The sequence below is a fragment of the Pezoporus wallicus genome, unplaced genomic scaffold (genome assembly GCF_028554395.1).
Source record: "Pezoporus wallicus isolate ANWC-B61680 ecotype Strahan unplaced genomic scaffold, APGP_CSIRO_Pwel_v1 contig_7068, whole genome shotgun sequence".
NCBI lineage: Eukaryota > Metazoa > Chordata > Aves > Psittaciformes > Psittacidae > Pezoporus > Pezoporus wallicus.
In genome coordinates, this window is record NW_026635623.1 from 659945 (window position 1) to 674210 (window position 14266).

At 42.0% G+C, this 14266-nt stretch overlaps 1 protein-coding gene across 1 annotated transcript in view; it reads left to right on the plus strand.

Annotated features, from left to right (window-relative positions):
• DYNC1H1 (dynein cytoplasmic 1 heavy chain 1) overlaps window positions 1-6909 on the plus strand; it is a 48026-nt gene extending 41117 nt beyond the window's left edge. The window contains exons 66-79 of the mRNA XM_057397080.1: window positions 45-156; window positions 239-299; window positions 685-808; window positions 1586-1699; window positions 1979-2149; window positions 2353-2570; window positions 2755-2858; window positions 3152-3363; window positions 4209-4362; window positions 5155-5297; window positions 5425-5593; window positions 5917-6044; window positions 6498-6812; window positions 6850-6909. Coding sequence (XP_057253063.1) covers window positions 45-156; window positions 239-299; window positions 685-808; window positions 1586-1699; window positions 1979-2149; window positions 2353-2570; window positions 2755-2858; window positions 3152-3363; window positions 4209-4362; window positions 5155-5297; window positions 5425-5593; window positions 5917-6044; window positions 6498-6626 — 1839 coding nt within the window. The 3' untranslated portion in view covers window positions 6627-6812; window positions 6850-6909. The remainder of the gene's footprint in view (window positions 1-44; window positions 157-238; window positions 300-684; window positions 809-1585; window positions 1700-1978; window positions 2150-2352; window positions 2571-2754; window positions 2859-3151; window positions 3364-4208; window positions 4363-5154; window positions 5298-5424; window positions 5594-5916; window positions 6045-6497; window positions 6813-6849) is intronic.
• Window positions 6910-14266: the final 7357 nt, after the last annotated feature.

Sequence of the window (14266 nt, forward strand, 5' to 3'; positions counted from 1 at the left end):
TTCTCATATTCAAGTAATGACTGATTCGTATCCTTTTAAACCAGGTGAAACCTAATACCCCGGTGCTGATGTGTTCAGTGCCTGGTTATGATGCCAGTGGCCATGTGGAAGATCTTGCAGCTGAGCAGAATACACAGATTACTTCTATTGCTATTGGTATGAACACACCTTATTTCATCATCTAAGCATAAATGAAATAGTTACCAGTAAGAGCTTTAGCAACCTGTCTGTCTTTCAGGCTCTGCTGAAGGGTTTAACCAAGCAGATAAAGCAATAAACACAGCAGTGAAATCTGGAAGGTAAGTTCTGTCTCCTTTTTAGCTAGCATATTGTCTAGTAGAAAGGTAAACAGGGGGAAGGAGGAACTAATCTATTGGCTAAATAGATAAAATTGAGTAAAAAAAAATGGGGACCATATTCTGAACTGAAATTTGTAGTAACTGAAGCTCAGCTGTTCACAATTCCTATTTGGTATAAATATTTTCAAGAGAAATAGGTTGTATCTGCAAAACAGGGAATTTAGCCCATTTACAGTACACAGTAACTGATTCTATGTAAAAGGTTTGAAAGAGGAAGAAAAATAAGTAACATTGATGCTGTATTCTATGACTCTTTATTGTGATTATAGCCAGGATCCATAAGCTGTACATTAAAAAGCACTTGTTCCGTTTCAAAACTTCACAGGTGGGTAATGCTGAAGAATGTTCACCTGGCTCCTGGCTGGCTCATGCAACTGGAAAAGAAGCTGCATTCCCTACAACCCCATGCTTGTTTCAGACTCTTCCTTACCATGGAGATAAATCCAAAGGTAACATTGATTTGAAGTCAGCAGGTCAGGGGATGTGATTCTCCCCTGTATTCCACTCTTGTGAGACCTCATCTGTAGTACTGTGTTCAGTTCTGGGGCCCCAAACATAAAAGGAACATGGACCTGCTGTGGAGGGAGCCCAGAGAAGGGCCACAAAGATGATCAGAGGGCTGGAGCATGTCTCCTATGGAGACACGCTGAAAGAACAGGGCTTATTCAGCCTGGAGAAGAGAAGGCTCTAAGGGAGACCTTAGAGCAGCCTTCAGGTACCTAAAGGAGCCTACAAGAACGCTGGAAAGGTACTTTTTACAAGGGCATGTAGTGGCAGAACAAGGGGGAATCACTTTAAACTGAAAAAGGGTAGATTTAGATTAGATATTAAGAAGAAATTCTCACTGTGAGGGTGGTGAGACACTGGGTCGGGTTGACCAGAGAAGCTGTGGCTGTGGCTATGCCCCATCCCTGGCAGGGTTCAAGGGCAGGTTGGTTGGGGCTTTGTGCAGTTTGTTGGGGCTTTGTGTGGAGATGTCCTGCCCATGGCAGGGGCACTGGGAGTAGATGATCTCTAAGGTACCTTCCTGGAACTAGATGATCTCTAAGGTACCTTACAAACCATTCCATGATTCCTTTTGCTGTTTCCCCTACCCTCCAAAAGAAAGGCAGGTTGTTAGTGTGTGTGCTCACAAAGAGGTTTGGAAGATAATGTAAACTGTGCTGTTAGAGGGCTAACTGTGCTGTTAGTACAGGCTAAAGGAGCTGTTTATCGATCTTTTCTAGGTGCCAGTGAATTTGCTACGTGCCGGTCGAATCTTTGTGTTTGAACCTCCTCCTGGTGTAAAGGCAAACATGCTGAGGACTTTCAGTAGCATTCCAGTTTCTAGAATGTGCAAGGTAAGGCTGCAGTATGCATAGATGAAAGAAAATGGGAGTGTGTTCATTAAAATCTTACCTTTAGATGATAAAACCTCAGCTTCTAAGATGCACATAGTATGTTGGGTTTTTTTTTTCTCACAGAAGTAAAGTAGTGGTTGCTTTTTCTGTTGATAGAATATGTTCAGTTTTGGTAGCAATTTGGCACTAAATCTGATGTTTTCTTTTAGCAGGCTTTGATTTTTATCAGATCACTTGAGCAACAGTTTATTTATACTCCTTTTTCTCTCCACTTCCTAGTCTCCCAATGAGCGTGCTCGTCTATATTTCCTCCTTGCCTGGTTCCATGCCATTATCCAAGAGCGCTTGCGCTACGCTCCATTGGGTTGGTCCAAGAAGTATGAATTTGGAGAATCTGATCTGAGATCTGCCTGTGACACAGTAGATACATGGCTGGATGATACAGCAAAGGCAAGTATTGTGTACTTAAGTATAGGTTATTAGATTACTGAAGATTTTCACTGAAACAGTCGGTTCTGGAAACATTTACTAAATTGAATGAGTAGGCACAAATAATCTGATGGCAATTTAACTTAGTTCTTGAATTTGATTCCTCAATCAGAGTAAATGTTAAAAGGTTTGTTTCTGCTAATTACGTTGCATGTTATTTACAGGGTCGCCAAAACATTTCACCTGATAAAATCCCGTGGTCTGCATTAAAGACACTGATGGCACAGTCTATCTATGGAGGTCGTATCGATAATGAATTTGATCAGCGTTTGTTGAACACTTTCTTGGAACGTCTGTTCACTACTTTGAGTTTTGATAGTGAATTTAAACTGGCTTGTAAAGTTGATGGACACAAAGATATCCAGATGCCAGATGGAATCAGGTATCATTCTTTCCTTATCCTGATCTGTATGTAAAAATTTTTTTTTTTTTTTTAATTAAAAAAACCCTACCCTAACCTGTATGCTTGTGGTGGGATTTAAGTGCATAAATATTTGTCTTGGGCAAAGAATTACCTTGCCATTTTAATAGAGGAAATCTTCTAATATTAAAACTATTAATTACAGACGTGAAGAATTTGTCCAGTGGGTTGAGATGCTGCCAGATACACAAACCCCATCATGGCTGGGCCTGCCAAATAATGCAGAGAAAGTTCTTCTAACCACACAAGGTAGAATCAGAACTATAACAGTGTCTTGCATACATTACTAGGTTGCCATTAACTGAAAAGCAGAAATCTGACTGAACAGTTGATGACTTTCCCCTCCTCCCCCAGCATATTTGGTTTAATTTCCCATCCTGATCCTGGAAAGCTTTATTGTTGGCTCTGGAGCTACCTACTGCTAAGTAGCTCTGAATTTTAGGCCTAGACTAGGGAAAAATGTAAGTCCTAGTTCTTGCATGTAGCAGGATGTTTTCATCTTGATGCCACTGCTCTGACTAACAGCATATCTTCTGTATTAGGCATAGATATGATCAGTAAAATGCTGAAAATGCAGATGCTAGAGGATGAGGATGATCTGGCTTATGCAGAAACTGAAAAGAAGGCAAGAACTGATTCTACATCAGATGGTCGCCCAGCCTGGATGAGAACACTGCATACCACAGCCTCTAACTGGCTTCACCTTATCCCACAAACTCTAAACCATCTGAAGCGGACTGTGGAAAACATTAAGGTAAGAACCAGGTTTTATCTGATGTGGGCATGGGAAGTGTGCAAGTTCGTGTGCACTGGAATGAGTGCATTGTGATTTACAGATACTGATGAAACTGCTGGGGGGAAATGGAACCTGTATTGATGCTGATTCTGATTGCCATAGCTATGTAGAGCCCCTCTGGATTTCTTGAAATGCTCTTAAAAGTTGGTTTATGTCTTGTGGGTATTATTTGAAGAAGTACAATGGCAAACTGTCAAGGGTATCACTTTCAAAGCTTCTCTGTGATCAGGTAGCAAGAAGCAAGTGCTTCCTGTTGTACTTGTAGCACACTGACTTCTAGTTTTGATACTGCCTCTACAGCCAGTGCACATTAAATACTGCTATGATTTAGTGAGGGGAGATAGGGCATCAGCTTCTCTTAACTGGGAACAGAAGTTGCAAGGGCTGGGTGCAACTCTTGAGATCTAGACAGTAGTACCCTAAGCTCTGACTCGGGAATAAGCTCCACAAATGAATGCGATCATGATTGTTTAACAGCTTCTAAAGACTTACTCTGGCATAGTAGGTGAGAACCTTTTGTTGCTGACTAAATAAATCCAGAGTTGATGGGAAGGAGCTGCAGCAGGCAGTCTGCATTGATTGTTCAGCTGAGACTTCTACTTCCTTACTTCTCCAAGGGAGGGGAGATGTTGGTTGTAAACAGTCTCCGCAGTTACTTTCTGCACCGAAGACTGCATCTTCATGGTTAATGCTTGTAGTCAGTGTCACTGCTCAGCCCATCCAGGATTTTGGGATTGCTTTTTGTAGCAGTTTTTCAGCAAGAACTTAGATTTGCAACTTGCTTTCAATGTTTTGACCATCAGGATCCTCTGTTCCGATTCTTTGAGAGAGAGGTGAAAATGGGAGCTAAGCTGCTTCAAGATGTTCGTCAGGACCTTGCAGATGTGGTTCAAGTGTGTGAAGGAAAAAAGAAACAAACCAACTATTTGCGTACACTTATAAATGAACTGGTGAAAGGTATGGTAATTCAAATTAGCACCTCCCAGTGCTCTTTCCCTTTTGCGCTTTATAAGTTAGAGGCTGTTATGGTCAGCAGCTTAAAAAAAAATTGCAGGAAGGTTTGCGGTGACTTCACCATCTGACACAAACAATACTTTTGAGTCAGGCAATATAATTCCAGTTGGTTTGGTTTGGGATTTCAAGTTGAGGTAGCTAATATCTGCCTTTTTCGTACAGTTTATATCAGCAGCTAAATTTCTAAGTTGAAATCTTACTGAATTTTCAGTCTCTGAATTGTGAGTGAACAAAATTATTTATACTACAAAGTGAGTAATATTGCTCCTAGAAAATACTCAAATTCTTTAAACTTCTGTTTCAGGATTGTACATAAGCGTGGAATTTTCAGACATCTTGTTTCTAGCAATACACGGTCATCTTCTGCCTGCTTAGAACAAAAGCGTTTCCTGAAACACAGATACCTGACCACTTCAGTCAGTTATAGCTGAGTGTAACTGTGTGTAACTGAAGTGTGTGTATAGCTGAGTATATAGCTGTGTGTAACTGAAGTTGCTGTTGGTTTCTGTAACTGAATGGCTTTTTGAACAAATACTAGACTGGAGGCCTTTTGCTTTGTAATCTTTCAAAGTGAGGAGAAAAATCTTTCACTTACTGAGGAGCCTTTTAAGATAGAGGATTATATCCTGGGTCCAAGTCTTAAATGGCTGTTGGAAGAAAAAATGAAGTGTCAGAATAGTGCATAATTCCCACTTGTATGTCAACAAAACTTGAATCAAATCACATTTTTCATAGGCATCTTGCCTCGGAGCTGGTCTCATTACACAGTGCCAGCTGGTATGACGGTTATTCAGTGGGTGTCTGACTTCAGTGAGCGCATTAAACAGCTGCAGAATATTTCCCAGGCAGCTGCTTCTGGTGGAGCAAAAGAACTAAAGGTATGTAGTGCTGAGTTCTTCTAGAGGTCATTGGTGGAGCTGTGTAACATAATGTTTGTGATAATCATTAATTAATACTGCAGCTGATAGCCTTTTTTCTTTATATTCCTCCTCTCACCCCAAATAGAACATCCACGTATGCCTTGGTGGCCTGTTTGTACCAGAGGCATATATTACTGCCACAAGACAGTACGTTGCACAAGCAAACAGTTGGTCCCTTGAAGAACTCTGTCTTGAGGTCAATGTTACAACTACACAGAATGCAGTGCTGGATGCGTGCAGTTTTGGAGTTACAGGTAAACTCAACCAGAAAGGGGTCCTTCATATAAAATATTTTCAGAAACTTCTGGTATTAAATGTGTTATATTAGATGAAAAAGATCATATTGCAAGAGCTTTCTGAAATTGTTTACTTAATAGGGAAGTACTTAACAATGCTAATAAACTTCAAGACTCAGGGCAGTATGTATTTAAGTGGTATTGGATAGAACATCTGCTACAACCTCTTTTATTTTGTAGTATGAATTACCTCTCATTTAGTGGACTTAGTCATTAAATGATACAGTCTTTGTTTGAATGTATGAAAGTCTTAGAACTCTAAAGTGTGTTTCAATTTCCAGGCCTGAAGCTTCAGGGAGCTACATGCAGTAACAACAAGCTGTCCCTTTCAAATGCTATTTCAACTGTACTGCCCATTACACAGCTTCGCTGGATCAAGCAGACAAACGCTGATAAAAAAGCAAATGTTGTAAGTATTGATAAAAACAATTTTTAAAATAATTCTCATAATTACATATACCTAGCAATACTTTTTCCTGAAGCTTTATGAATACTTCTGTTGTGCACCACATTCTGTGGTTTTTATTAGCATTCTCAGAGACAGCTGGTACCTGAATTCCAGGCTAGCAGCAAACAGACCTCGTCTTGACTAGGTCTTTCCTTTATAGTTAGATAAGGAAAGGAGGATGACAGGTATCCAGAAGTCTTAATGCTGTTCAGGCCAAAAGTTGAATTTACACCTCTAAAGGTGCCTGCACTTCAGGTAGATATATGAGGCCTGGGCTTTTTGCTCGTCTTTTGAGTATTGAGTTATCTGAGACTAAAATCCTATCTCGTAAGTACTATGTTGTAGTACAGAAACTTCTTAACACTCTTCAGCTGCCTTACATAACTCTTCTTCTATATTTATGTTTTTCCCCAGGTGACTTTACCAGTTTATCTGAACTTCACTCGTGCTGATCTGATTTTCACGGTTGACTTCGAAATAGCTACCAAGGAAGACCCCCGTAGCTTCTATGAACGTGGTGTTGCAGTTCTCTGCACTGAGTGAAAATACATGTTTTGACTAGTTAATGCTGCAGTAGTTGTCAGTCTTCTGTGTAGTATTCACCTGTACTTTTGTCACCTGGTTATGTTGTTAGATGGATTTGCGTTGAGTAAAAAGAAAGGGAGCAGTGTGCTGGAAAGCCAATAGGCTAGATTTCTTCTAAGGAAAATTGGCTGAGATTTTTAGAAGGTAATGGGTAGATGTGTTTGGCTGAGACTTTTAGAAGGTAATGGGTAGATGTGGTATTTGATGGGTCATCATATAGTAAATAAAATTCGTAGCAAGACTGTTGACTCTGTTTATGGAAATATAATTCTTACAGTAATTTATTTCAATGGTCTGGAAAAACTATACCTGTGATCTTTTCAGAGAATAAGAACTGAGAAGTTAGTATTCAAGCATATTGTTAACCTTCACACAGCTCAGCAGCTGGTTCAACTAAACTCTAGTAACAAGAACCTTGGAATGTAAGTCTTCGGTGAAGTAACACACAAAGCCTGACATCATGTGCAATGACATCTGGTGCCATTGCATGAATTATTTTCAAAGAACTGTCTCTTGTTTCAAGTAACCTGCATTTACACAGCTGCTGAGATGCACTCAGAAGCCAGAGTATCCCAAGCCAGACTCTTGTTGTGTTGAACACGGGGTTTCCTCTTGCTTAAGCTGCTTTTGTGACAAAACAAGTTTCCAGTTTCATGTCTCATTAAACCCAGGAGGGTAGTATTAAATGGTTGAACAAGGAGTTACAATGCCATTTTAGACACACATGACCAGCTGTTACCAAATTAGAGGAGCTGAGAGTTCTGCTAATTGCTTGCACCAGTGTGTAATGGTTTGGATATTTGCTTGCTTTCTCTGATCCTAAATTAACTGGGTAAACACTTCTGCCAAGCCTGTCAGAACAACTGAGTTTACCTTTATCAGCCACTGTAGCAGTGGCTAATACCAAGTGTTCAAAGAATACAGGTGTGTAGCTTTTCAACCTGAAAACTAAAATCTCAAGAGCTTCGTCCTTCTAGTGGTTTCTCCTATGAAAGCAGATTTCCTGAACCCCCATCAACTAATTTTTCTGTGGTAAGAGGTTCTAGAGCACACACTTGTGCTGGGAGGAAAGACTGTTTTTACATACTTCACATACTTGTTTCAGCTAATACTTACTAGTTACTGAAATAGAGAATTCTTGCTCACTACTCTCACCATACTGTTCATATAGTTAATCCGTGTAGGTTGAACTGTCCTGGCTGGTTTTATTACTTTGTAAAGAATGAATCCTAGACCGGTGCATCATGTAATCTTTGCTGCTTGTAACTCTCATATCCCAGTTGTGAGGAACAGATGGGAACTATATCCAACATCCATTGTCCAAGATGAGTTTTAACCATACATAATGCTCTTGTTCTGTTTCAGCTTCCTGGAGCTGCTGCCCTTTCCATCACCAGAACTTCATACATTCAGACATTATACAGTAAGGAAGTAAAATCTCCTGCTAGCAGTGTGCTCTGCATACCAATTGCAAGGGAAAGTATTAGCTTAAATGCATACAAGATCTGGCTCTTAGCTGCTCAGCCGAGTGCACCTTTCAGTAGCTACTTTTTATGCATACCTCAGCACCTGGGATGTGGGGCCAGCTTACAGCTACTATAAAAAACTTCAGTTAAAACAGTTCTGTCTATTAGCAAGTATTGGTGATGAGAGCAAGAGAGTCTTAAATATGCTTGAAGTAGCTAGAGCTTCCCAAACTATTCAGCTATCTAAATGTTAACTTGTGCATGAGGCCTGAATTAAGGTGCCTTCTCCGTCCAGTGACTAATCTACAGTTAGATTCTCATACCAAATAAGCAAACTTTGAGTGTCTGAGAATGTACTGTCTTCTGGGGCTTCACTTATTTCTGCCCTGTATTATTTTTTTCCTAGTGAATTACATATTTCATTATGCTGTGTTAACCTGTTTAAGTGAAAGCCTCACTAGGTGAGGTTAGGGTTCTTGGCTGAAGTTTGAAGGGCAGTAATTCAGTTTTAGTTAGCCTCAGATGAGGTAGTTGAAGACCATTCAGCAGACACGGTATGACCTCCCTGACACATGGCTTTGGCCAATACAATATTGTATTTTTGAAGCTTTCCATAAGTCTTAATTCCAGCAAGACCTGTGGCCTTGTTGCAGTACACCCACATCTACACCTGCAAGGAGGTTTTTTTGCAGTTAGCTTCTTAGTGTTCAGCATTCTCTGCCACTGGCACAAGTCAGTAAGCAGCCACAGCAGCTTATGGCTTAAAACAAAGGCATCTTAATTTTACTGTTCTACCCCCTTTTTTTTCCAAGCTGATTAAAAAAACATCTCCATATCTCCACATAGGTGATACGAATGAAAGCAAAGTTGTTTTAATAAAGTAAATACGCTGCTGGTGGTGGAAGGGTGCAAGGCTAGGTGGTCAGTAGTATTTTGGGTGGCTTTCCTCCTTAAGAAAGAAACTACACATTAAAAACAGTCTTACAGAATTAATGCTTTCCCAAGTAGCTGGTACCAGCATATTTCAAGGTTGATATCATTATGCTTTCATAAATAGTAGCTTACAGAACACAGCAAGGCTTGCACTTCTTTGTTTAAAGCTTGTGCAGGTCTGGTAGCATCTGCAAAAGAAATCTCTACCAGGTGCATTATTCAGAACAGCTTGTCCAATGATTTATTCATACCTTAGATCAAGAGACACAGAATTTCTTTCTTCCTAGTTTTTCACTTAGCACCCTCAGGAATGGGAACCCTTTGTTTTCTTTTAAGTAGGGGCTGTTTGGCCACTGTGCCATCACAGTCAGCTTCTAGTATGGGCTGTGGAGCACTGTCATCTGAGCTTGCAGGGACATCTGCAGAGGCTGAAGGGTTAATACTCATCAGGGAATTTTCATGTGTTAGCCTCATGGAGGTAAATGTTTCTGTGGCTCTAGGCAATTCAGATGATTGCAACAGGCTTCTTGGGAAATCCTTCTCTTGGCAGGGAAGTTCCAGAGGTGCTTTACAGTCATTTACTGCCTGAATTTCAGTCACTTTCATTTCTGGGCAGATCCAGTCTGGAGGTTCAGGGAAAGACTCTCCTTCTTCCGAAGTAGCAGCATCCTCCAAAGCAGCTGCCTTTGGGGCACATTTTGCCCATCGTGCAACTTCTAGATTATTTAAAGTATTCAAGCTGCAGTCAGAAGGAATGGATTAATCTTCTGAATCACCATCATAAGGATCTAAAAACTAAAATAAATCTCTAAATATGGTGGGTGATTATTAGTCCATAAAAAATAGCAAGAGGCGGCATACACTGGCCTTTAAAACCATTTTCAACAGAAGTCACAGACATGCTATGGAAGTTTTTCAGTTTATCCACACATTCCCACCTAGATTTTATTTTTTTGATGCTACACTGAGAGCAAGACTGTCCCTGCTGAGGTTGAAGGAAGATTTGGATACCCATCAGGGAACCTCATCACCATCAAAATGCTTTAGGGAGTCAGTTCTTACCTCCACACTGGATTCAGACTCGGACTCTGTACTTGACTCTACTATGCACTTCTGCTGCAAAGGAGGAAGGAAAAGAAATGCTACTCAAGCAGAAGTTACTGCAGCTTCAGATTGAAGCTGAAATCCTAGTACAAACTGCAGACACTGTTTCTCCAAAGCTTTCCCTTCAGAAACCAGCTTGTCCTTCCAAATTTCCCACATTTGTGCTGCTGGTTGGGTTGTGTGAGTGCGACACAAGGGAAAAATAGAAGTTCATCTCCATCCCCCCCAAAAAAATACAAAAGGAAGCTAGCTAGAACATACCTTGTATTTGCTAGGAGCGCTTACTCCAAGTTTGTAAGTAACTTTACAAAATGCTTTTTGACTTGCAGTGAGGTTTTGGTTGTTTCTTTGCTTTTGGTGGCCCTACATCTCAGAAATGTAACTACAGATAATAACTAACACTACACCCTTACAGAAACCTCACCAAAGGACAGCCCCCGAATTCCCCAGGTGGCAGCACAGAAGTGGAAGAGCTTCCTCACTCCCTGTCTCTTTGCAGGTGACACCACTTGAATTAATGCATTCACACCTGCTCATCATGCCCTCTTTTCCAGCACAGCTGGCTGCAGGCTGAAGACAAAGCAACTAACGCTTTCTGAATTTATATTTTAATAGAGAAGCAGCAACTAGAAGAAGGTTACCATGTATTTATGTGCCAGTCCTTCTATGCAGTCTGGGCTTTTAACAGAATCCTTCATTGCCTGAGCATCTACTAAAACAGGTAGAAGGTAGGAGAGCACATTAGGGGAAATCTTCTCATAGGTAAGTTGCCCAGATAGGGTAACTTCCTTTATGCTAGAGGGGTTGGTCGGTTAAGTTCTTAATCAAAGGCAGCTTCTGTTTAAAACAAACAAGAAGCCACTGTCTTCTACCAGAACAATGACTTGGTTCACAGGCCTTTCATGCAGCATGAGAAAAATACATACTTTTTTTTAAAGCTCATACTCCATAAAGTGGATTTTTTTTTCTTTTTTAAAAGCAACCACAAGCCTTCTGAGCCCCTAAGGAAATATTGCTACTCAAGACATCAAACCAGACCAGAGTAGTTCTAACACAAAACCATACTGAGAGCTGTCCCAGCCCCCCATCCCAGCATTCAGTCTCCATAACCCCCTCCTCCCTCAACCCCCCCAGGCTCTGTTACAGGGCACTCCCTTCCTCCTGTACCCTCTATGGGCTGCCCAGCCCCAAGCTGCTTCCACCACCACTGCCTCTTCTCCGAGGCCATCCTCCCAGCACCTTCACCATCCAACAGCTTTATAGCCCGGCCCCACCTCCCCCCAGCCTCTCACACATGCTCTGCTTGGCTGCCTCTCTCGGTTGAAAAAGATGAGAGTGAAGGAAAAAGAGAGGACAGTCCCAAAGAAAAAGTGCTTTGTCCCACTGCTAGAGGCTCTGGACTGCTCTTCCCAATGCGTTCACCAGAGCCAACTGCATGGAGGTCTACAGCAGAAGCATGCACAAACTGGCATGGCAGCACGAGTCCTCTAGTCACTACATTTCTCTATGTGTATAAAGCACATGCATACACAGACAAGCACACACATCCACAGCTGGGCCTGCAATGCCTGGTGGCCAGAAACACAATGTTCCCCCTCTGCTCTTGGAAATTTACTTTCTTGTAGCTCCATTTCATCCATGCAACCTTCAGGCTGACAGAAGATGGTCAACAGCCAAAGGAAAAACACCTTACTCGACCACAGGCAGCCAGGACAGTCACAGAGGCTTCCTCCTGCCCTTTGCTACAGCAGAGGATCTCCCATCTGTTGGGTGGACAGTTGCGGTCAGACACACAGCACTTTTAAGCATTGCTTAAACACTTAAAATCCATCATTCATGATTTGGAGGACTCAGATACCACCACCCTTACTTGCTGTTGCTTGCTGAGAAAAGGAACAACAGTTTTGCAATTTTTAAACACCCAGAATTGTATGTTTTCAGATTTACCAGAGAACTATGAATCAGGTCCACTTTTCACAAAGAAGCAGATCTGATTTCACCCTTTAAAGGCAACGTCTCCATTCCCTTACTTCTCCTTTTAACAGGGAAACAGGAACTCTTCGAATGAAATTCCTTTTCTTCCTAACTGGCTTTCTTGCATCTTCTCATAGAGTGCAGAAGGCACTACTGGTTTAGATAATTTTAAAAGGAGTGTAAAAGCCTCAGTAAATCAAGGACATCACTCTGGAGCCAGCAGCAAGGTTATGCTTTGAAAAGGCACCAACATGAAACCCTCAGGGAGGTGACAGAGCAGGTCACAAACTCCTTACACTCCATTTCTGCCCCCAGCTGAGATAGGCCCTGGCACACACACTTTTCCTCCCTGACATCTCCTTACCTTCTCTACCCAGGACAGGACCACCTGATGGTTATTTCCCCTCTTCGGAGTCTCCAGCCTCTTTCAAACCAGAGCAGCCAAAAGCCTCATCCAACACCCTCCCCACCCATGAAGTGGGAGATAAGGAGCTGTGTTAGTACCTGCAGTGCCAGCTGAGTTGAGTGACCACATATGATCATCATCCTTCATCAAAACACATGGCTTGGAGTCATTACTTCCACAGAAGCCTGCCCAGATGCTTTATTGGCCACAGCTGTTGGCAACATAGCCCCAGCAACTGGGGCTCAACAGAACTGTCCATCTGTGATGGATTGTGGATGAAATTCTGACTGTAATTGAGACCAGGCCAAGCCTTGCACAATGAACCCGCTGCCAGCACCAGCATGGGTAGGGTCAGGCAGCACAGGCAGCTTAAAACCTGGAATCAGATGACTGAGACTCTGCTGCAGGAAACCTTGGGTTGAGTCCAAAGGACAGCAATGTGCCCCTGAAAGTGAGTGAGGAGGAAAAAGGGGCACCGGTAGCTCACTTGAGCCACCCACTGTGCAGGGAGACCAGTTCAAACAACTAAAGTCTCAGGTGGGGTGTGTGCCTGGAATGGTGTGTGAATGCTCAGGCAGCAGCTTCTCCCTAGCAATTCTCATGACTCTATTCAATGAATGTTACAGTCTGTATCATCTGCTGCTCTGGATCTAATTTCAGACTGAAATGGTGCAGCTGGTCACTAGCGTTACAGTGCATGCTGACAGTATAAACAGCATTACGTCAGCATCTGCAAGGAATGTCTTGGCTGAGCTGGCATGACCTTCCCTTATGAATTTGCTTCGTTGCAATAGCCTTAACATTTGGCTTAGCTTCATACTGTCCTGGTCCTGGAGTTCCTGAAATCCTGCTTGTACTGTCAGGAATGCACATCGTGCTCTCCTCTCAAGCAGAACAGGACCATGTCTCCATGGCAGGTGAATACAAGGACTGGCTGCACTGCATTTGAACCTGGTCCCTTTTTGCTTTGCACAGTATAGTTGCAGGAATGGAGCCTGGTGCCTTTATCCGGAGTTTGATTCTTTAAAAAGCTAGGGAGTAACATGAGTGTTCTAGCCACCTCTTACGACAAAGCATGCTGGAAATAAGAGTTCATATGTCAGCTGGGAGCACCTGGGAAGGACGATGCTGTACACATGCTGTATGCACACTTGCTGTGTACATGCTTATTTGCACAACTTACAGCAGAAAAATAAAAAATGCCTCTCCTCTCAGGGCACTCTCAAATGCCAGATGACTTTGCAACCACAGAAAGAATACCATGGGACCAAGAGGTGCATTTCTTAATTCCTTCTTCCATTTCAGATCTCCCTCAACATACATAAACTCTGACCAAAACAGTTTAGAAAATGACTGAAATCAGGTCTATTGATCCAAACTAATAAAACACAGCAAATGCATTGAACTTACTAACTCTAGAAGGGATTAGCATGGCAAACTCTCTGGCTCATCCCCTGAAGAACATGAAGAAAATGAGCAAGTCAGCACACTACAAAGGTACAGCCTCATTCTCAAAGGCCTCAGTAACAACCTGGGAGAGGAGGCAAAAGAATACTCTAGGCATGCAACAATGTATCATCCACTACATTACCATTAATTAAAAAAAAGGCTTATTTCCCTATCTAGCGGAACCTGCGCTCCTGTTTCCCTGGAAAAAAAAAAACACAGGAAGCCTGAAGGAGAGGTGGATCTTCCCCAAAGCTTTGCCTTCCCAA